The 21,734-nt window shown below is 35.9% G+C and overlaps 1 protein-coding gene across 2 annotated transcripts in view; it reads left to right on the plus strand.

Annotated features, from left to right (window-relative positions):
* The window catches only part of LOC145666904 (uncharacterized), a 28,821-nt gene extending 7,295 nt beyond the window's left edge, over window positions 1–21,526 (plus strand). The window contains exons 1-3 of one of the 2 annotated variants that reach the window (XM_081734495.1): window positions 2,327–2,463; window positions 12,856–14,718; window positions 20,327–21,526. In XM_081734495.1, coding sequence (XP_081590621.1) covers window positions 12,907–14,718; window positions 20,327–20,521 — 2,007 coding nt within the window. In that variant the 5' untranslated portion in view covers window positions 2,327–2,463; window positions 12,856–12,906 and the 3' untranslated portion in view covers window positions 20,522–21,526. Of the gene's footprint in view, window positions 1–2,326; window positions 2,464–12,855; window positions 14,719–20,326 lie in introns of those variants that run through there. The other variant, XM_081734494.1, reaches the window with a different exon arrangement.
* Window positions 21,527–21,734: the final 208 nt, after the last annotated feature.

The following is a 21,734-nucleotide window of genomic DNA, read 5'->3' on the forward strand; positions in this document are numbered from 1 at the left end:
CACCTGATGTCGCTTAAATCGAAATTTCTTTCTGAAATAGAGCGTGCTCTAAACAAGAGAAATCTCATAGGATCGTTCAGAACACAGGAAATGACATAGGATCTGTTGCCATACACGTTGAGATTTTGACTCTAGGACAAATCGTAAGAGATTTCCTAGGATCTATCTTATAGTGTATAGCAGGCCTTAGATACGAAGTCACAACTGATACACAGAACTCCTGTCACACCTTTTAATACATTCTATTGGAGGCCTTTGATTGGCTGTCAGTTTACCAATCAGCGGCTAGCATTCGCTCACGTTAGATAACATGCGCAACACAACGCAAGATAGAATGCAGAGAAATTCAGGGGAAGCCATAAACACTAGCAGGAAAAATAAAGCCGGCAGTCAACTTAAATTTCTTCTAAAACTTTTCAACGAATGATTTTTAAATAAATGAAAATTATGAAAAAGATTTTTTAAATATACAAACTTATTTGAACCTATTATGAATGTTAACGCTTGTTTCCCTAGCTTCCGTGCAAGTGGGTAATCATCGAAAATTAAGGAGGCTTACGTCCTTGACCTCCTCGGGCAACTGTCACTAAATTCTTCTCCGGGCGACTGTCATAAATTCGTTTTCGGGTTATATTTTATTGAATCTGAGGTGACCGGTGAATTTACTCCCTCATTATAATTATTATATTATATTGAGGGAGCCACAAGTCAGTCAGTATATCTCCCTCTGTTCAGTTTTGATTTTCTTCGAAGATTCTTTCAACAATGAACATGTACTTTTGGTTTTGAGATTCGCTGAAGCCAAATTCGACTCAGCATTTGGTGTAGGTTACCTTTAGGCGAACCACATTTTGCAAAATTTACAGGTAAAATTGAACAATGCAGAGAAACATATGTTAATAAAGAACGAATTCCTGTAGGCAATTGATTTAAATAGTAAGCAATACAATGTATTTTGACGATGTAGGGTTACTGGTGTAAAATCATTACAAGTGCTATACGACAGTTAAAATAAAGAGATGTATATGAAAAAGGAATGCATTGCATATTATTTTCTGATGGTGTGGTATTTCTGCAAAAGATACATTTTATTTTACAAATGAGCGTTACTAGTATCAAACCATTACAAGCGATATAGGAACTCGTATCACCGCAAAACTCATATGTTTCAATCATGGTTACACTCACATCTAGCATCGCTGACGTGTCTGCTCTCTACCAACGCACTCCTACGCGGTTCTACCAGCTTCGCCCTGTCCTGACTAGATTAGCCACCATTCCTGCTTTTTAGTGGATACCTAGCACTGATTGCTGTGTGTTTTCTGCACTGTGGCTTTAATGGCATATTTCCAGACAAGGGCACCCATCAGGTGGGAAAGGTGGGTCGCTTTTCCCCTCCTTTAGAGGAAATTGTGCTTCAGAAGATCGAAAACCCAATAGATATTTTAGAATAGTTACCGCAAAATTTGAAAATGAAATGAAAATGAAATCTTTGAGTTTTACGTCCCACGGTTATGCCGGTTAGGCTAAAGGAGACGGTGATGATGAGTAATGAATGAAATGGTGGAATGAAGAAAGTGGGAGGAAACGGGAGAACCCCGAGAAAACCCACGCACACGGTGTTTGTCCACCACAAAGTTCACTTGGCGGGGACTGGGATCGAACCCGGAACCCCAAGCACCAGAGGTGAACGTTCTACCACTGAGCCACCGCGGCCCCCCGCAAAATTTGAGACTACATTTGAAATGTCGCTTATACTTCCTCCCCTTGGAAACCACAACATGGGCGCCCTTGTTTCCAGATGTACTTACACGCAAATCATGAAAAAATAGTAGTACTTCAACAGTTATTTTTGGTGGTCACTTGAATTTCATGTATTCTAAGTGGGATATTATATTACGCAGTGCAAATCGTTTGGAGACAATAAGAAGAAAGTTAGTGAAAAAATAATTTTTTCCCACAATTCTTTCGAGTGGTATACCTAAAGTTAAACTGCACAGCAATTTTATTGCTTTTTAACTCATTGATTGGTAGAAATCCAACACCTTGATTTACTTTCCTCTCCCCCACCTCTTTAAATAGAACGATTTAGCTCGTAATTGCCTGTTACTAGACTCGGAACGTACTGTGTTTGATATTTTTCATTATTCACAACAGAAAGAATATTGCTTGCTTGTTGACTGTGATTTAAACAGATTTGATAGTCAAATACATCAATGATTTTTTTTTTTTTTTTTTGTTTCGTTTCTGATTATTCCGTCAAGAAGTAATTCATTTTTATATGGAAATGTTGGTAACACTGAAAATTAAATAGTTACGAGGAATAGCTGACGATCGTCAGATTTGAAGGTTGGAAAACTGTTAATAGCACTTCAAAAATAGTGCTTAGTTTTGTTTATTCTTGATATATGTTGTTTGAAGTTTTATAATTTTATCTTTACATAGATTCAGCGCCCGAAGACGGTAAGTTACAGTATTAAAATGCATGCAAATGATCAAAAGTAGATACCATATTTGGCTACTAGCTACTGTTGTATTTGACATTTTATGAATACATCAATTGTTCTTACCAGGAAAGTGTAGGATACATTTGGTTTAAGTTGGTGTCATTTTCTAGTATAACCAAGCATATCTACAAATAATCTATAAGAGTATGATAGAAGCACGTTAGGCCTATTTCCATACGTAATTACGAAGCATTGTGTACAGGTGTAAAATGTCATGATTATATGTGTAATGATTCTTAGAATCTTGTAATTAGTCGTAGAGTTAACAAAAAAAGTTCTTAACAACAATTAACAATGCAGTAGTGTAACGCAGGTACTTATATACAGACTATTATTGTGTATTCCGTAGGCCGCATTTAACTCAGTAATATGATTACGGAGTTACCGTACAGATCTATGTAATTCCTCTCTTATTTTCCTATTCGAAATTTATTTAGATAATACGCATATTGTCAGAAAACTAGTATTTTTGTTCTGTACATAATTCCAGTGGCGTATACAAGGGGTGTTTTTTATGTTTTAATTTCTCCTTGAGCAAGATTAGTATTGAAACATTAACAGTTTTGCTAACCTACATAACATAAAGCTGGGGACAGCACTGTAGAGACCTGCACGGGCCGAATTTTTCGGCCCGAGCCCAATCCAGCCCGAACGTACCTAGGCCCGGCCCAGCCCGGGCCCGAAAAGTTTTGGGGATTTTCGGCCCGAGCCCGGCCCGGCCCGATAAGTTTTTTAAATTTCTTGGCCCAAGCCCGGCCCGGGCCCAATAAATTTTAAAAGTTTTTGGCCCGACCCCGGCCCGATAATTTTTTTAAAAAATTAGCTCAAGCCCCACTCTTTCTCAAAATTTAGTACTAAATTTGACCTAACCTTAGAAACATTTTCTAAACTCTGGTTTACAACCTAACGCTTGCCTCCCGAATGGTACCATTGCCTCCTAGAACTTTGGCTGTCATCGAGAGAACAAAAACTCCATTCCCTGTAACAAAAATCTAACTTAATTGATTTTTGGACAGGCAAACCATTCCCACCCCTTCTTGTTATATTTTGAGTTCAGTGAAGGTCAAGGTCAGAGCTCAATTTAGCGCATAATGCCTGCAATCCTCTATAGTGAAAGTGGAGCTGCTAAGCAACACAAACTGTAAATAGCTATTGCATTCTTTGTAACATTTTTCACGGACACACTTCTTCAACGTTTGGCTTTATTCCAATTATCGTTTAACGAAAGTCAATGATTATTAAAGAATTGCAATTGATCGGCCCCAACCCAGCCCGACCTGAAGAAAAATCAGTGTCGGCCAGCCCAAGCCCGGCCCGGCCCAAAGAAATAACAGTGTCGGCCCGCCCAAGCCCGGCCCGGCCCAAAGAAATAACAGAGTCGGCCCGCCCAAGCCCGGCCCGCGGGCCGGGCCGGGCTTCGGGCCAGGCCCGGCCCGTGCAGGTCTCTACAGCACTGGCTCAGTGGTAGAGCGTTCACCTCTGGTGCATGGGGTCTTTGGTTCGATCCCAGCTCGCGCCAAGTGAGTTTTGTGGTGGACAAAGCCGTGCTCGTGGGTTTTCTCGGGGTTCTCCCGTTTCCTCCCACTTTATTCATTTCACTTCTCTCTCATCATCACCGTCTCCTTAAGCCTAACTGGCATAACCGTGAGACCTATAAAGATTTCATTTCATTTTCGATTCTCGATGGGAGAGCATTAAAATTTGAACATATTCCTGCCTTGAGCTAGATCCACGTTTCATATAGCCTCGGTGGTGACAAGAGATGCTAAACTTCAATAAACAAATAAATAAATAAACCTACCTTCTGTTCCTTTTCCAGTTCATACCGTGTAGTTCCTTAGATTGAGCATGCACCAGTCTCACTCAAAAATAACTGCTCGAAAATCTCGACGTTCAGTTATTTTCCTTCTTGGAAGATTTTGTTACCTGGACTCTCCGTGCACTGGATAATAATGATGGTATAAACCATTGTAATCTCTTGATTCTAGAAGTTCCTGGTTTGATCCTAAGTCATGTAAATTTGTGGTGGATAGTATCGTTCCATGATTTTCCCGAGGTTCTCCCACATTTTCATTCCAGCTATTCTGTAGAGCTCCCTTTTGATTATGTGGATAGCATATGACGTGAGAGACCCGGGATCGATTCCCGGCAGAAACTCCTGTAGTTCGGATCCAATGTTAATCTGTGGGTCCTGGTCCACGTCTCATATAGTCTTGTTGCTGAAAAGTACGCTAACTCAAATCAAAATAAAGGAAAGCAATTCTTTAATTAATACCTTCTTTCTCTTTTAGCATGAAGAGTATAGGCTAAAATCGTGATACTATTATGTAGACTAAAAGCCTCTCTCCTTTTGAATTACTTCATGCATTGTACAGTAAACATGAGAATTTCAAGGAGAGAGAGAGAGGGGGGGGTATTGACTCTCCAACTAATGGTGAGAATGATATCTTTTGAATTTTGTTCTATTTTAGCAGCGATTCTATATAGGATGAGACATAATGACTTAAAGAACTAGAATCAGAACTACTATTCGAATTTGTATGAGGGAGTTTGCACTTGCATCAGAAATCGTACTCGGGGTACGTGCGTAAGAGAGATTAAAACTCGGTAACTGCACTTTTACGTACGTCAGTGTAGCGATCGCTCTATATCAGTCATTTCGAACTGGATGGTTTGGTGTGTACGTCGCTATAGGGAACCATACAGCAGTCATTTCCAACTGGATGTTCCGTGACATCACGGTTTGGTGCTACGTCACTATATAGGGAACGCCCATATCAGTCATATCCAACTGGATGCTCCGTGACACATTTTGGTGCTCGGATTCTCAGTAAACCGTTCACATAAAGTAGTAGTCAGAAAAGCTACCATCAGTAGAATATAGTAGTAACAGGTAAACAAGATGTAATTGAACGTTTTGGAGATACTGGACTACTCTTGGATTAATGACAAACAGGGATGCGCACGAGCCGAGTCGAGATTTAAGCCTGTCTCGACTCGACAGTTACGAGACGTCTCGCAATTCCAATCGGGACAAAATATACGAGTTAAAATATACGCACACATCAGCCAGAACATTGACTACCTACGTAATTGTCAGTATGTCCACCTTTGGCACGGATAACAACGGCGACGCGTTTTAGCGTCGACGCAATGATCCTTGGTAGGTCGCTGGAGAGAGTTCGCACCACATGAGCACACACAGCTCACCTAATTCCTGCAAATGCCGGGTAGGGGGGCGATGCGCTCTGACGTCACGTTCAATCACATCCGAAGTGTGTTCGATTGGGTTCAGATCCGATGATTTGGAGGGCCAGCACATCACTTCGAACTCGCCTCTGTGTTCCTCGAGCCACTCCATCACACTCCTAGCCTTGTGACATGGTGCATTATCTTGTCGAATAATGCCACTACCGTTGGGAAACATGGTCGTCATAAGGGGTGTACGTACTCTGCAAGCAGTGCGCGGTACGCCTCGACCGTTATGATGCCTTGCTCGAGCTCCACTAGACACATGGATGCTCACGTGAATGTTCCCCAGAGCATAATTAAGCCGCCGCCAGCTTGTCTCCGTTCCGCAGTACAGGTGTTAAGTTCTTCCCTTGGAATACGACGGATTCGCGCCTTCCCATATCGTCATGATGAATGTATCGGGATTTATCAGACAATGCAACGCTCTGCCACTGCACCAAGGTCCAGTTGTAATATACAATGTAAAATAGTCTCGTATCATAATATGTGATGTACAACAAATTTACATTATATATTATCCGTAACTCGTGATATGCTGCAACACATTAAAGCCTCAAAATAGTTGGGGAAGCAAATAATCCAAAAGTTATGTAGTCCTATTGCGTTTATGGGAACGAAAAAATCAACAATTATAACTATGCTAAATTACTATATACAGTAGAGCGTCGATTATCCGAAGTAATTGGGGGACATGGGTGTTCGGAAAACTGGTTTGTTCGGATAATCGAACTGTACTGTACTTCTACAGCCAGTGCCAAACCGACAGAAGTGTGCTGATTGTTGAAACAGCGACTGGCGGCTTGGCCGGTCAGCAGCGCCTTATGAAGGCCCCATTAGAAGCAATGTTCCGCCAGCGGTGGCTCAGTGCGGCGACTACTGTGGGAAACTTGGTTTGGGACTGAGGGGGGTGATGGACGGTAGGGTGGGAGAGTAACAGGTGCGAGCGAGTACACAGATCGGTTACGCGGTCATTCGGTTGACCGACGTTCGGATAATCGACGCTCTACTGTACTGTCAATTACTCATTCAGAGAATTTATGAAATTCACTTTATCGCAATAGTTTTATACAAACTAGACATAGGCTATGAATAATAGTTTTATGCAAATTTATTATTATTATTATTATTATTATTATTATTATTATTATTATTATTATTTATTATATTTGAAGTACAATCAAATACCACGACATTAATTATTTTTAATTAACTGAATTGAGCTGAAAATTAAATCTTGATCTCGAAAGATTAACTATTAAGTTTATGCGTTCTGTACCTTTCTAAAGTAATACATGCTATAATTGATTTCAAGGCTGTTTCTGAGTGGATACTTTCTTCAAAATAATATTAAAAATTATAGAAAGATTTTCAAGACATTCGATTTCTACGAACAGTCGGGACTCGACTCGAAAATTCGAGTCGAGAAATACGTTTGTCTCGACTCGTCTCGAACTTTACAAAGTGTGTCTCGACTCCTGCGCATCTCTAATAACAAATTGCGCACTGCAAATACTTGTTCTATTCGCTGTGGTTCTACCTCCTTTTTTTCTCTCATCCTGATCTCTCACCGTAAAGGATGAGCTGGAAACGACAGGCCGATATTAAGAAGATTGATCATGTATAGTAGTCTGTACATCCTCCAACTGCACTAGATAAAACCTTGGTATTTAATAAGAACACGAAACCGACCTGCTCAAACTTAAGTGTGATCTACTTAGCAGAAATGTATTCCCAATAACATTTGGGGGGGGAGGGGGATACTCAACATCCTCTGCCGATTCCTTTCATTTCTGTGAAGCAATTGTTGAAATCGGTCATAAACAAAATACTTCCTTGAAGTCCTTATGACATGTATGAATAAGCTTAAATTAATTCAAAACTATAGCAGTCTCCGCTGGTCTAGTGGCTAGCGCACATGTCTTTCGTGTAGGTGATCCCGATAGGAGAGCACAAACATGTAATTTCACTTTCCATTAGGCTAAAAGGGTCCAAACCATAGGACGTCAAACTAGTATATATATATATATATATATATATATATATATATATATATATATATATATATATAGTAATTTTCTGTAAACAGTAACAAGAAAAAATAATAGTTCATGTGAAAACTGAATGAATACAATAAAGAGAGAGAGAAGGAAACAAAAGACTTTACGCTATCTTGAATGATTAAGTTACACTTAGAAGAGTTTCATCGACACATTATAATAAATTTTCAATTTTAATTTTGCTGACTCTAGCTAACATTGGTCTTTGCCTTCGCTGTTGTCAGCAAAAGTAGCTTCAAGTCCTTGAGTCCCATCCTTGTTACTTGGTTATGTACTGATTTGCGACGTGTTGTTTTCTTTTGTAAATGTGAGGTGTTTTTTTTTTTTTTTTTTTTTTGTCATTACTGAAGTGTTTACTATGAATAGGGAATAAGGAAATTACGGTAAGTAAATCATTACGCTGAAAATCTCATTATCTATTATTACTGATTAATCTCGTTTGGGCTTAGACTCGTGCTGTTAGTGAGCCCGAACATGAATAACTTTGAATTAATTCAAAATTATTACCATCTTCGCTGGTCTAGTTGCTAACTTGTGGTCCCGGGTTCGATGCTCGGAAGAGCACAAGAATTTTATTTTATAATCATTCATTTTATCATTCGCCTCCGTTAATCTAAAAAGAACATAACCGTGGGACATTAAACTAAATATACAGGGTGGCCCAAAACGAGATATACACCCCTGCATTGATGAAATATAGCATTCTAGTTTATGGGTTTATTTGCTTCGACTCTTCTTAGCTTAAAATTAAGTGAAAACACATTAAGAACAAATTATAAAGAAACTAAGACTACCTTATGGATAACAAAAAGAAATGATATGAAATGCAATGAGCTGATTAGTAAGGTACTGTATATCTACTTTTGGACCCTCTGTATATATAATTCAGAATTGTAGTAATTTTTACTAAACATTAAAAAAAACTACTAATAGTAGTTCGTTTGAATCAGTGTTGGGCAAATTTCAATTGAATTAACAATTAACAATTTATCTGTAAATTTAATTGTTAATTGCAATTAACAATTGAAGTAAGTAATGGTTAATTGTTAATTGCAGTTGGCCATTAATAATGGAGAATCAATTGTAATTAATCAATTGATTGAAAGTAATTGCAGTGGAAACTAATTGCAATTGAATTCAGTCATTCGATTGCAATTGAAATTGATTGGCAATTAATTCAATTGTAATTGATTTCCAGAGCAATTACTTTCAATTGATTGATCAATTGCAATTGATTTTCACAGATTAATTTTCAACACTGTAGTTCAGAGAGGACGTGGGGCAATGGAAACTTTAGCCACGACCAATTGACTCACCCCCCATCGTGACCCACGACCCACCGTGACCCACTCTGACCCACCACCCACCATGAACCACTTTCACCCACTGTGACCCACAGACCCAACAAAACCTATTGTCATCAACTCTGACCCATGATTCACGCCCTCTTCTCTACTGACTAAAGAGTTTAAACTTGTAATAAAACAAGCCTATGAAATTATCACTCATCGAAGTTTGAATTTCTACGATCAATCGCTCAAGCACCGCTCTATTATTACAATAAAGGCGGATCTGACTTTTCTAATATAAATAAAATAGAGTTTGTTTATGTTTGCCTGTCTATCTTTGTGGGGCCTGTGGACCAGACGAATGGACCGAAACTTTTCAAAATTTGGTCACACGTAGCTTGGTCTAGGCTAGAGATGCAAAAAAGCCGGCTTTTTTGAATCGATGGTTTTTTGCACATAAAAAGCCGGCTTTTTTTTTTTAAAAAAAAAAACTAGAATTTTGGAAATTTTTGCTTTTTTCATTGCCATGATTTTTCTGTTTAAATAGCTTTCTTATAGTATACTCTATACTTTCTTGTTTATGGATCCGACAGACTTACCACATTATACGAACCGAGATCTGTTCGTCATCTTGGCATACGTTTGGCGACTGATGCATTCCGTACCAATCCTAATCTTAGCTTGTATGTTGACGTGCACGAGGCATCGTTAGTTCGGCTTAATAATCGATTGATGTATTATTTTGCCCTTCTAAAATCGATGCTTCACCATCTTTCATGACTTGCACTACAAGCTGGAGATTACTAGCAACATTATCAAGCACGTTGCAACTCTAATAGAGCTTTTGGAAATAGTACTTTAGAACTTTTCCTCCCTTACGTTAGTTGGATTTTCTACCTACACCCTCATGGAAGATACCTCTTCTAGCTATTTCTTTCCATCTAGCCCAAAACAAGAAGCTAAACACCAGCCATCATGAATTTTACTTCCTCTTACTCATGACTTCACTGTCTTTTTACTGATGGTTCCAAATGTGCTGATTCTGTCGGATGTGCCTTTTTTTTCCAGCTACATATACTTATGGTTTGAAATTACTCGCCTTTTCTTCAATGTTCACTGCTAAACTGGTTAGAATTTTAAAACTTTTTGTCTCTGCACATCATACGCAGAATCTTAATATGTTGCGATGCTGTCGCGGAGTAGCCTCCTTGATGTACAAAGTAATCATAATTTCATCTAGGAAATCCTCCTATCATATCATAAATTATTAACACAGGATGTGAGGTACAACTCTGCTGGGTTCTGAACCGTGTTGGCAATGAAGAGGCAGAGCTGGTAATGAAGAGGCAGACCGTGCAGCAAATATTGCTGCCCATGAAGGAGAAAGAAAGCTTCATTCCTCTGTGCACAGCACGAATATTTACTGCTCAGTTGCATGAGCGCTTACAGCTCGAAGTGGACCAGGCTGTTAACAATAAATTATGTACTCAAACTTACACTTGTTGCCTGGACCACCAGCTTAAAGATCTTTCCAATAGAAGGAACAAAATCTAACTCGACTTCGCATCGGACATTCCACTGTTACTAATTTTACCCTAGTGTTGTTATCACTGTGCTTGTATGTTTTCTATCTTTACTTTCTTTCATGCCAGATTTGTTACTGAATTTTCGACATTGAAGGGTGCAAAAGGACCTTTGCACCAATCTCTTACTTACTCATTCACTCCATTATTTGTTGAATTGCGAAAACTTGGTCTGTAGTACCTTTCTTTGCTCGAAGTCCTGTCTGATATTCGCTATTTCTTTCTCAGCGTCTGACTTCAGTCTTTGACTTATTATGCTAAACATTATCTTTTAGACGACTTCCAGTAGCGTGATTCCTCTAGACTTTGTACTGTCTTTTCTTTTTCCTTTTGTAAATAGTGAGCATATAATTTCTGTGTTCCATTCATTGGTATTTCTCACTTTTTCCATATTATGTCAATTCATGTAGTTCCTCTGTCAGCTTCCTGCCACCATACTTTACCATCTCTACTATTATTTTCTTCCCCAAAACTTTTTTAGCCTTTTAACTGCCTCTAATTCATTTAATGTTGGAGTTCGGTTTCGTCGTTAACGGTATTTTCATCATCTTCATCTGTAGTGCTCTTGCTATCCATTACTTAGCAGTTCTTCGATGTAATTTCGCCATATTCCTATTACTTTTTCTTTGTAATACATGTTTCCTTCTTTGCGCCTGCCTATCTTGGTTGGTAACCTTTTTGTACTTTCCTCATTGTGTTGTAGAATTTCTTATCTGCTTGGTTGTGCATCCTTTCTATCTCTCTTAGCTGTTTCAGCATGTTCCTTTTATTTCCACATTTAATTTGCTTTTCTTCTTAGTTTTTTTTTTTTTTTTTTATATGTTGCTACGTTATTTCCGGTTGTTCTGTGTATCATTTTGCTCCAAGCTTATTTTTCCTCTTAATTATTGCTTTACATTCTGCATCAAACTATTGTTTTCATTGTTTTCTTCTTATTTCCTCATTACTTCTTTGCTTGCCTTTAATGTCGCGCTCTTGATTATGTTCTATTTTCCATTAATCTCTTCGAAGATGCCTTCCATCCCAGTATCTTTATCTAGATCTCCTAGTTTAGCATATAACTTTCTTTTATGCTCATAATTTCCTTTTTCGCTTGTTATTTTATGTATGTGCCACCTTCTATTCTGTTCTTGATACAGGTTTCTCCTCAGGTTTCTTTGTTCTACATCTCTTTTCTCTTATTATAGTCTTAACTTTAAGTGCTCTGTATCGCAGTTGGGCCCACGGCAGAGTTTTTTTTATATTATTATTAATAATGGATGTATTGTATTTTCGAGAGTTAAGTACATTGTCTATTTGATTTACTTTGCATGGTATTTTCTAGATTTTGTATGTCTTTATGTAGAAAAATGTACTTTTGATATATAAATTCCTTACTGTAAACAACTAAAAAAAAGTCCATTGTTATTGCCTTGTTGTTGTAGTGAATTCCTTTGTGTGACTTTTATATCTGTCTCTCTCGCATCTTAATTACATTTTGCACTGAAATCTTCTAGAACTAATAGAAGGCCGTGTTGTGCTATTTTGTCACATACCTCCTTTGTTTTTATATTTCCTGATTCTTCTCTTTGTTGGGCGCCTGCACCGATATTATGCTCATGTTTTCAAATTTTCTTTATTGGATCAAAAGATCCAATATATTTCAATCAAAAATGTTCTTGTACGCCTTATATCTGGAGAACTATATATAGTATAGCCAGACCGAAACTATCATTTAACTCAGTATTATGTGTTTATTCCGTTAAAAAAAAAAAAAAAAAAAAAAAAAAAAACTCGATTTAGGGGTCGTTCAAAAATTGTGGCCTCTGATCCAAAATATAATTATTGGCTAAGATCGTAATCTTTTGATCCATTTTTTTAAAAATCATTCCTACAATTCTTGTTCTTATTTTACAAATTCGGCCATTAGTGGTTGGAAATGTTCTGCGATGTACTGTAAATAGAGGGGAAAAATACTTGTGAAGATCCAAGCTTTAGATATTACGAATATTCATATCAAGTGTATAGTAAAAAAAAAAAAATGGTATATAATTTAATTTGAAGTGTTAGTTTTAAGAAAAATTTGTAGCATTGTTTTGAAGTAATAAGTTTTAGAAAATGTAAGTAGTAGTGTACTTACATTTCTTGTTGGAAGGGTTACTACATTCTTTTTTTCTTTTTTTTTCAGTTGTGTTTGGAGAACATTGAATATCCTATTCAACACCAGTGAGTAGCAAATATGACCTCAAATTCACCATTAAGCCCTGAACTGCAGGGAGAAGTGTTTCGCCACATCGACAATCTTATGCGAAAGAAGAAAGGGCCTCGCAGACTTGTATTACAGGGTGTTGATTTGGAGGACGACCTAGTAGAAGTAGAAAATGGCTTTGAAGATGACCGAAAGAGTCCAAAACCTCATCATAACTCAGAGTACACAGATTTGACAGAAATCAGCAATTGTGCTCCAAAAGTAGAGACGTATTACATTCAACAGCCACGGGAAAATGGAGATAGTCACGCCACACAGAAGATTGAAGAAGAAACCAAGATTTCTCGCACTCAACAACGTGGACAAGGAGATTTCAAAGAAGAGCCAATAGAAGCACAACCAATTAATGGTACACCCATAAAGAAAGAGCTACGTAAAGACATTTCTGATAATAACTTCACTGTGTCTCATATTCCAGTGATTGGAGTTTCTGGTGATAACAATATTTCTCGTATTCCAGTTGTTGGAGACAGTAGTGTTAGCGTGAGACTGTATGAACGCTTAGAATCGCTATCGTGCCCTTTCACGTGGGCATTGAAAGGGAATGGAACTCACGAAGCCATGATCCAATACTTGAAAGCAAGAGAGGAAAATTTCAAAATGGCCGAGGAGGATGTCTATAGAAAGTTCGTTCTAAGCTTAGTCATGATATATGAACACTCTGAGATAGGGGCTTATGTTGCAGCGTCTTTTCATTTAGCAGAAGCACGCAAATATCTTGCAGACAAATACTTCGTGAATATTAAAGAAGGCGCTCAGTATGTTGTAGATGCGTGTCAGGCACATGTGATGTTTCTTCAAGCTACCGAAAATAACATGAGCAAATTAGCTGAATCCTTAAGCAAGCTTGACTTTAAAGACAATCATATAATACCTTCAGAATCTGGTGGAGTAATTGATTGGGAAGGAGTTGAAGGATTTATTAAGAGCTTGAAAACTTATGATGATTTGCCAAGTACAGTAAAGGCCACAGTTCTTGCGCTGCGAGGATCGACTTTGATGGAATATGGATATCATGGTACAAAGGCAGCTGCGAATATAATTAGAGAAGCTATAAGTTTGGATCCGACAAATGGAGAGTGGCACTTCTTATTAGGAAAAACATTAGGAAGAATTCGTCGATCAGAGCGTATGGATGCACCAGCGACCAAAGAAGAGTTAAATGCTCTTGAAGCAGCATTAGTTTATGGATCAAGCCCTGCTTGCATGGTTCACCTAGCTAACACCTACCTAAATGTACACAAGTCCATGCGGATGATGGGTAAAGCAGTGAAAGAGCTCAATGAGCTTCTAGAACAGGCTTTGATGCTATTTAACAAAGCTCTTCGAACAGATCCTAATTGTCCGTTAGTAAATGCCCGGTGCGCTAAAGGCTTGTGGGGTCTTCCCAGACCATACAAAAATCTTGATCTTGCAAGGAAATGCATAGAAAGAGCTCTTGAGTTGGCACCAAATAACAGCTTGGTCAACCATTATGCTGGACTTTATTATGAACTCTGTAAACAGTACGACGAAGCTGAAAAGTACTACATTATAGCTTCTAATGGTGGCTCGAATTTCCCAGCAGACATGAATTTGTTTGCACTTCAGTACTGGAAGAAGAGCATCGATCCTATTGCACGTTTGGATGAGCTGATTGAGAAATACTCCGAAGTCCATTATAAGTTACTGCTGCAAATTCACAAGGGAGCCTACTATTTTCATGTGAAGCACAATTTCCAACAGGCTACTCGAGAGTGGTTGAAGGCCATCCAAATGGATCCAGACAATGAACAACTTACGGTAAGTTCTCTCATCTTTTGTCAAATTCTTTAAAAAACGAAATACTAAATTATAACTCAGCTTACGTGCTGTAGAGGTATAAACTACTCGCGTTATTTTTTTTTTTCTGTTATTCGAACATCCTAATATTTGTTTTCAGTATTTAAATAATTATTAGTTATCTAAATAATTACTCGAATTGTACCATGGCAAAACGATTCTACTACTCCTATATATTCTTTCTTCCCTTTGTATTATTTTACATTTGAGTTTTGAAAGCGCCTATCCGATTGCAATGATGTGAACAGACTTTGGGGGGAAGGCTGAAATTTAGCTCAAATATAGAAGAGGCTATGTAGATTCTATATTCCAAAAGCAAATTGTCCTAATATGGATGGAACATAGACAAAGAAAGCAGGAAACATGAACATTAACGTCAGTGGAAAATCAGTGAAAAACAAATAATTCTTCCACATATCTCAAAAACTATCATAAGGAGATGGCTAATTGAAAGCTTATTGTAAAGACATAATGAAGAGCTTAAAGACGCTGTATAACACGTAAAGTAAATATGAATGGAACATTGTCAAAAGTCAAGTTGTTTGAGTAAAATCAATAATAACAGGCTTTCCAGTACTCCTATATTTCCTATTTTTCCTATATATTTGCGTCTCTTCCTATAAACTCCTATATTTCCTACATTTTAACGGAACCTCCTATATTTTTGTGGCATTGCTATTTCCACTTGTAAAAATAACACAAGGAAACAAATAACATAATAGCTAACTGGTTAAGAAACTACCAATATCGAAACCAGTTTTGAAGTACCTGCAGTGTCTACATCCACTATTCAGAAAGGAGATTACTTGCACGGAATTTGGCAAAAGAAATGAAGCATGTATTTGTAGATTGTAAGGACATCGATGTCTTCATGGACGAGTGGAAATTCTATTATGGAAGCCACTTATTGAAGATTCATGGTTGATGGAAAAAAACTGAGTGTGGGGATGTCAGATACTTGCTTGTGGATCAATACTGGGCAAAGAGTATGTGATATAAGAAATTCGTGTGGAACAGTTAAATATCCAATGATATCTAAAGTGGTCAAAGCTTTGCTATCAGTATTTTATGGTAGTGCTGATGTGGAACGTGGTTTCTCAGAGAAGAAACACATTTTAGGAAGTGATCGATCCCATCTTGCACACGAGAGTATAAAGGCTCTGAGGACTGTAAAGGACAGCATTAGAATGTATAAAGGAAAAGTTGAAGACCTACCTGTTACAAAGCAATTAATAGATGTTATGCAGAACGCTGGAGAAAGTATAAAGATTACTTAGAAGAGTGCAGATCCAAAGAGGCTGCAGTGGCAAAGATTTTCAAAGATGAAAGTGCATTAAAAAATAGGAAGCAAGAAGCTATATCAAAGGAAGTTTCAAAGAGTGATCGTCTCTGAAGAAATTAAATGAAATTGGACGACACAGTACAGAAGGAAATGGAAATAGCTACTAAACTGATGATTAGACAAGATTATTATCCTCTACACTATGAAAAAAGGACATGGCTGACGTTAGTGTTGCTCAGGCAATGATCCAGACCGCATCCTTGAAGATGAATGAACTACAGAAAATTCAAGATGAGCAGAACAAAGAGAAATTGAAGATGGCAAATAAGTATGTTCAGACACTGAAAGAAATGAAAGTGTAACTAGTACTTTTACTGTTGGATATATTTCCTTTAATGCTCTACGTTCTGTGTGCAATTGTGTATTCAGATACTTAACAAACCAACTCTTTGTATCATGTGTTTTGTGATTTTTTAAAAATGAATTTTGTATTGATATTTACAACTTACGTATGTTATTATTATTATTTTTTAAATATTAACATAGAAACGATAGGATCTTGCAAATGATATTCATATCGTAGAGAAGTACACTTACAAACATTGATTTTGTGATGCAGATCCTTTTTACACTTTCTTTATGGTCGCTGCTTAGTACTGGTGAGCTACGTACGAAAACACTAAGAAAATTGTATAAAATTTTGCAACGAGATAATTACCCGTTTAGTTATATTTACCTAGATAGTTATATTTCATATAACAATTGGTGTAATTTCCATGTGATTTTTTTATTTCTATGTATTGGATAATTGAAATATTCCTTTTTCACAGCTTCACGAAACCTCCTATATTTTTTTCGTCGTGATTTCCTATTTCTTTTCATTAGCATTGGAAAGCCTGTAATAATAATAATAATATTATTAATAATAATAATAATATTATTAATAATAATAATAATAATAATAATAATAATAATAATAATAATAATAATAATAATAATAATAATAATAATAATAATAATAAAGTATATGCATCTTGTGCGAATTACCCAGGGCATCCCACGCGAAAGTTACGTGCTTGAAACATCGAGGAAAATGGACTCATCTTCTTTACTGTGATTCGCACATCGTGCAACTCTCAATGTTTTTTTTTTTTTATGCTCAGTCTTCCACTCATTATTTAGCTACACTTCAAGCAAATTTCTTGCCGACACTATCGCCTTTGTCCTCCGTTTATGCCTAGTAAATGAATGATGACTTAAGCTGTTTTAGAATCTAACTCATCACCGCATGCACATACTAAAATCTTTCACACTAATCTTTCTCCTACATTTTGTGATATTCGTTTAGCTTCAGTTAGTGAGATTTAGAAGAAAATGAATTAGTTTCCTACAATGATTTCAGTATTAGGTTTTGTTGAAAGAAGCTGGTTCGGTAACAAGTATAGTAGTACATACATTTAATGAGAGCAATGATGAGGATTGTAAATTTCTGATTGTATAGTGATTAATACTGTACTGAGCAATCTGAGCTCTCGCTGTTAACTCGTTTTATTTATAGAATATTAATAAGTGTTTAAGCTTGCTTTTGTATAAGTAGATTTTTTCACAATCCCTGTATTCAAAGTATCAAAACCATTTCACCAAGGAAATGAGTATATAGTCTTATTATACGCTCGCGTGATTGACCATAATGTAAAGAGGTTTTACGGAAGTTCGAATGGATAAAGAAATAAGTGATATTTCGTTACTCTAAAATTTTCAGATACAGTAATCCATTATTACGGATGAAGTTTTTTTTATTTTTAAAAAAAAAAACGGGGGAGGGGGAATATCCACAAAACTGGAAGAGAGAGGCATTTAGTATATTTTAATAATATAGTACCAAATTATTTAAATTGCAAATGAATTAAACCGAAATTCTTGAAAAGCACACCAAAAGTGCTATATTTTGCAGTTTTATATTTTGAAGAGTATATTTACAAACCCGGCAAACAAAGGTTAATTTTCGTTATAGTATTTGAAAGATCAGGTAACCATATTATTAAGCCAATTTTATGAAAAGTGTATATTGGAACTGAACATTTGTGGTATAATATGGAAGCCTAATCGAAAACTTCGTTTGGAGAGATATCTCTATTTCTTTCCCAGAATATTCAAACACTTTTTCAATATTGGAAATTAAAATTTGAAACAAAAAATCCTCTAAATTTTAAGTTGATTTTAAAACAAAGGACAATAGTAAAAACTGTGTGATTCTTATGAAATATAATTTGAGTTCTTACTGTTTCTTATGGTACATTTAGATTACATAATGATGCTTTTGCATGCAAACTTTTGCAATTGGGTTTATAGGACTGCTGCATGTTTACAGTTTATAGATATCAGCTAAGGTAAAGCAGTTACTGTACATCAGAATAATAGAATGGAACAGGATAACACTATGGTTTACCGTCAAGTGGAGCATCGTATGTCATATTGGATTCAATTTATAGCAGTTAAACACGGGTTACAGCAGACCGTGCGTTGCGATTTTTTCGTTTCTTGTATATATCAGTCTTTCCACCAACAAATCTAATAAGTCTCAGTGGCGACATCTTGGCCTTCCCAGGTCCAGTTCTTCGTGTGAGGTATCGTGCTGCTAAGAACAGCATAGGAACATAACAACGTTGCGCACCTGTTAAATAAACTCAGATTTCGTCTATTATCTACTCGGTCAACTCAATGACGTCACAAATCATCTACTTAAAGATAACGGAATTCCGAATAAATCCGAAGATGGAACGTGGGGCTGGAAGTTGAATACTAAGTAATGTTAGTGAGAACAATACCATGTTGAACTTTCCTTCTAAAACATAATTATTCACTGCGTCCAAATTGTACTGTACTGTTTCAGCAAAAAATTAACACCTTCATCGGTAGCTCAGGGCAACGTACACTCATGTCCAAAATTATTGTCGCATGTCTATAAATATGTCGTTGTAGGAATATAATTTGATAACGAATTCGCCAGCTATTTCTTATTATGTTAGTATGTGTATAATTGGCAAAGACATGTATGTGGCATATTTCATGTCAAAAGAGCAATAAATAAGAACAATAAAACTAAAATAAAACTTTCTTGTCCATTTAGCGACATTTTATTATACTCATTAAAGTTCATGTGACAAAGATCTAAGCAGAGTAAGGTTGTTTGTCAAAAATACTTCTTTATAATCGTACTATTCTTAATAAATTTACGACGTGGCCAAACAATTTTAAACTCGTTGGATCAAAAGATACTATATACTTTAATCAAAAACATTTTCTTGTATGCCTTGTATCTGGAGAACTACATATATTGTAGCCAAACTCAAACTATCACTTAACTCAATATGATGTGCTTATTCCGTAGAAAATACGAAAACTCAATTTAGGGGCCGGTCAAAAATTTTGTGGCCCCTGATTAAAAAACTAATTATTGGCCAAGATCACAATCTTTTGATTATTTATTTATTTATTTATTTATTTATTTATTTATTTATTTCCTAAAATTCTTGGCCAAATCTTTTGATCCTTTTTCAGGGTGTCTATCGGTCACGAAATCAGAAAACGGTCATGAAAGTCACGAAATTTAGCTTTTGAGTCACGATTTTTTAAAACTGTACAAACGTAAGTACAGATTGGAAAATTTTGTTTTGTGAAACGTCAAAATTCACCACCAAAAATGTCTATGGTCGGCTTTAGACGCTACCAAATCGCAAGCAATGTACGTTTCTATCGCATGGATGAAAATTCGGCCTAATTCGCACGCAAATTCGCTCTTGAAAATGTTAGGAAATTTTATGATTTGGTAAAGAAAAGGACACGAAAAAGTCACGGAATTTCATTTTGGAATTTTAGTAGACACCCTGTTATTTTTATTTATTTATTTATTTATTTATTTTATTCATTCCTAAAATTCCTTTTTTTGTTGTTATTGATTTAAAAAGATAGAATTGAATGCCCAGCTCTAACTCGGACTCAATTCACCCTTACTGTGGGGAAAAAAAAATATAGTTGCTTAGAATTCACGTAGATGTCTAGTGCAATATGTTGATTCTTGAGCTTCCTAACACAAAACACTGAATATTATAAGAGCTCTACATTTCTGTAGAAACAGTCTTGTGATACATACAATATTATTCTTGTGATTTGAATAAGTTGCATAAGAAATAATATGAGTACGTTTTTATTAATATAAATTTGAATTTGTGTACAATTTAAGTTATTGAGTGATTACAATTTAAGAGTATTTTATTTCATTTTTAGAATTATTCTGACATTTTCAACAAGAAGAAGACTCTAAACATCTACAAATTGTTGAGAAACGAGATTGAATTGGCTCTACGAAGAACCTACAATCCAATCACGAGAACGTTTTTCCAAGATGCATTGGAATTCATTGAGAAAAACAATGAACACGTGGTTAAGAATAATCATCAACAACAGAGTTTTGCATACTAATAAGACTTAAGGAAAGCTAATTTTTGTGTAAGGTACAATATTTTTTTGTGGCCCCCTTTGGACTTTGGAACATTTATGGAAAAAAGAGGAACATTTTTAATGTGTCTCTAGAAAGTGTAAATCATCAATCTTTTTGATACCCATTATTTTCTAAAAAATAGTTTAGAATGTGTCTTACATTGAATTAGAATCGAAAACCCTTTTTAACTCGTTTTATGTAAGTTATTCAAATTTTAACTTACCTCAGCTTTAAATACGTACCACTTCAACTATGATGGTATTTGGTTATTAGTGGAGAAAAGAGATGTCCACAAATTCGCTACTAAAATGAACTTTCAACATATTGAAGAGTAATATGAACCCTAATATTACGTCCACCGTATATTCATACATCGTGTATGAAATTTTATGTGAATAGTTGAGTACAATGTTCAATTTGATTTTCTTATATTCTTTATATATTTACTTAAGGAATATATACAGTCAATATATATTCTTTAAACAAGTAAAGGTTGTACTAGTATTAGTTTTGATTATATATTTTTTTTAAAGAAAAACTATTATTCCAGTTCTTTCTAAGGTAAAGAGATGCTTTGAAATTCTTATATAGATATAATAAAAGTTTTCTGAAAATCAATATACATTGGTATATCCAAAATCGCCGTAACTTTGTGCAATATTAAGAATGCATTTTAATTAGTACGTTACGGTAAAAATTTTCGAAAATTTTTGAACTTGCTGTCATATGATAATGAGTAATACCTGAGTTATTAGCAAGTTTCATATTTCGATATCTGTACATAGATATTGTTAATTAAATTTTAAATTGACTGGGCTTTTTCTGCAAATAGTGTAGTACAATAATATGGCTGTACATTTGCAATGTAAAGGAACAGTTTATATAGTTTAGACATTATGAAGAGAAAAATTATCTATATTTTGTACAAAGTAACTGAAAATTGTAGATCTTTTTTGATGGAAAGAATAAATTGAAATATTAATAAACATACTTTTATTCGTCCACAGCAACAGCTAGAGAATGGAGTGAATGGAGATATTTCCAAGATAGAGAATGGAGTGCAAATGCATAAATTTGATATTACAACTGTCCATACTCCTCTCTTCCAAAAATTCAATAGTAGATAAATGTAAAAGCATTTAATAATATAAGTACTTCTAGCAAAATTAATGTTAAGACAGCTTAGAAGGTATA

This window comes from Thermobia domestica, chromosome 12 (genome assembly GCF_964235325.1).
Source record: "Thermobia domestica chromosome 12, izTheDome1.hap1.1, whole genome shotgun sequence".
NCBI lineage: Eukaryota > Metazoa > Arthropoda > Insecta > Zygentoma > Lepismatidae > Thermobia > Thermobia domestica.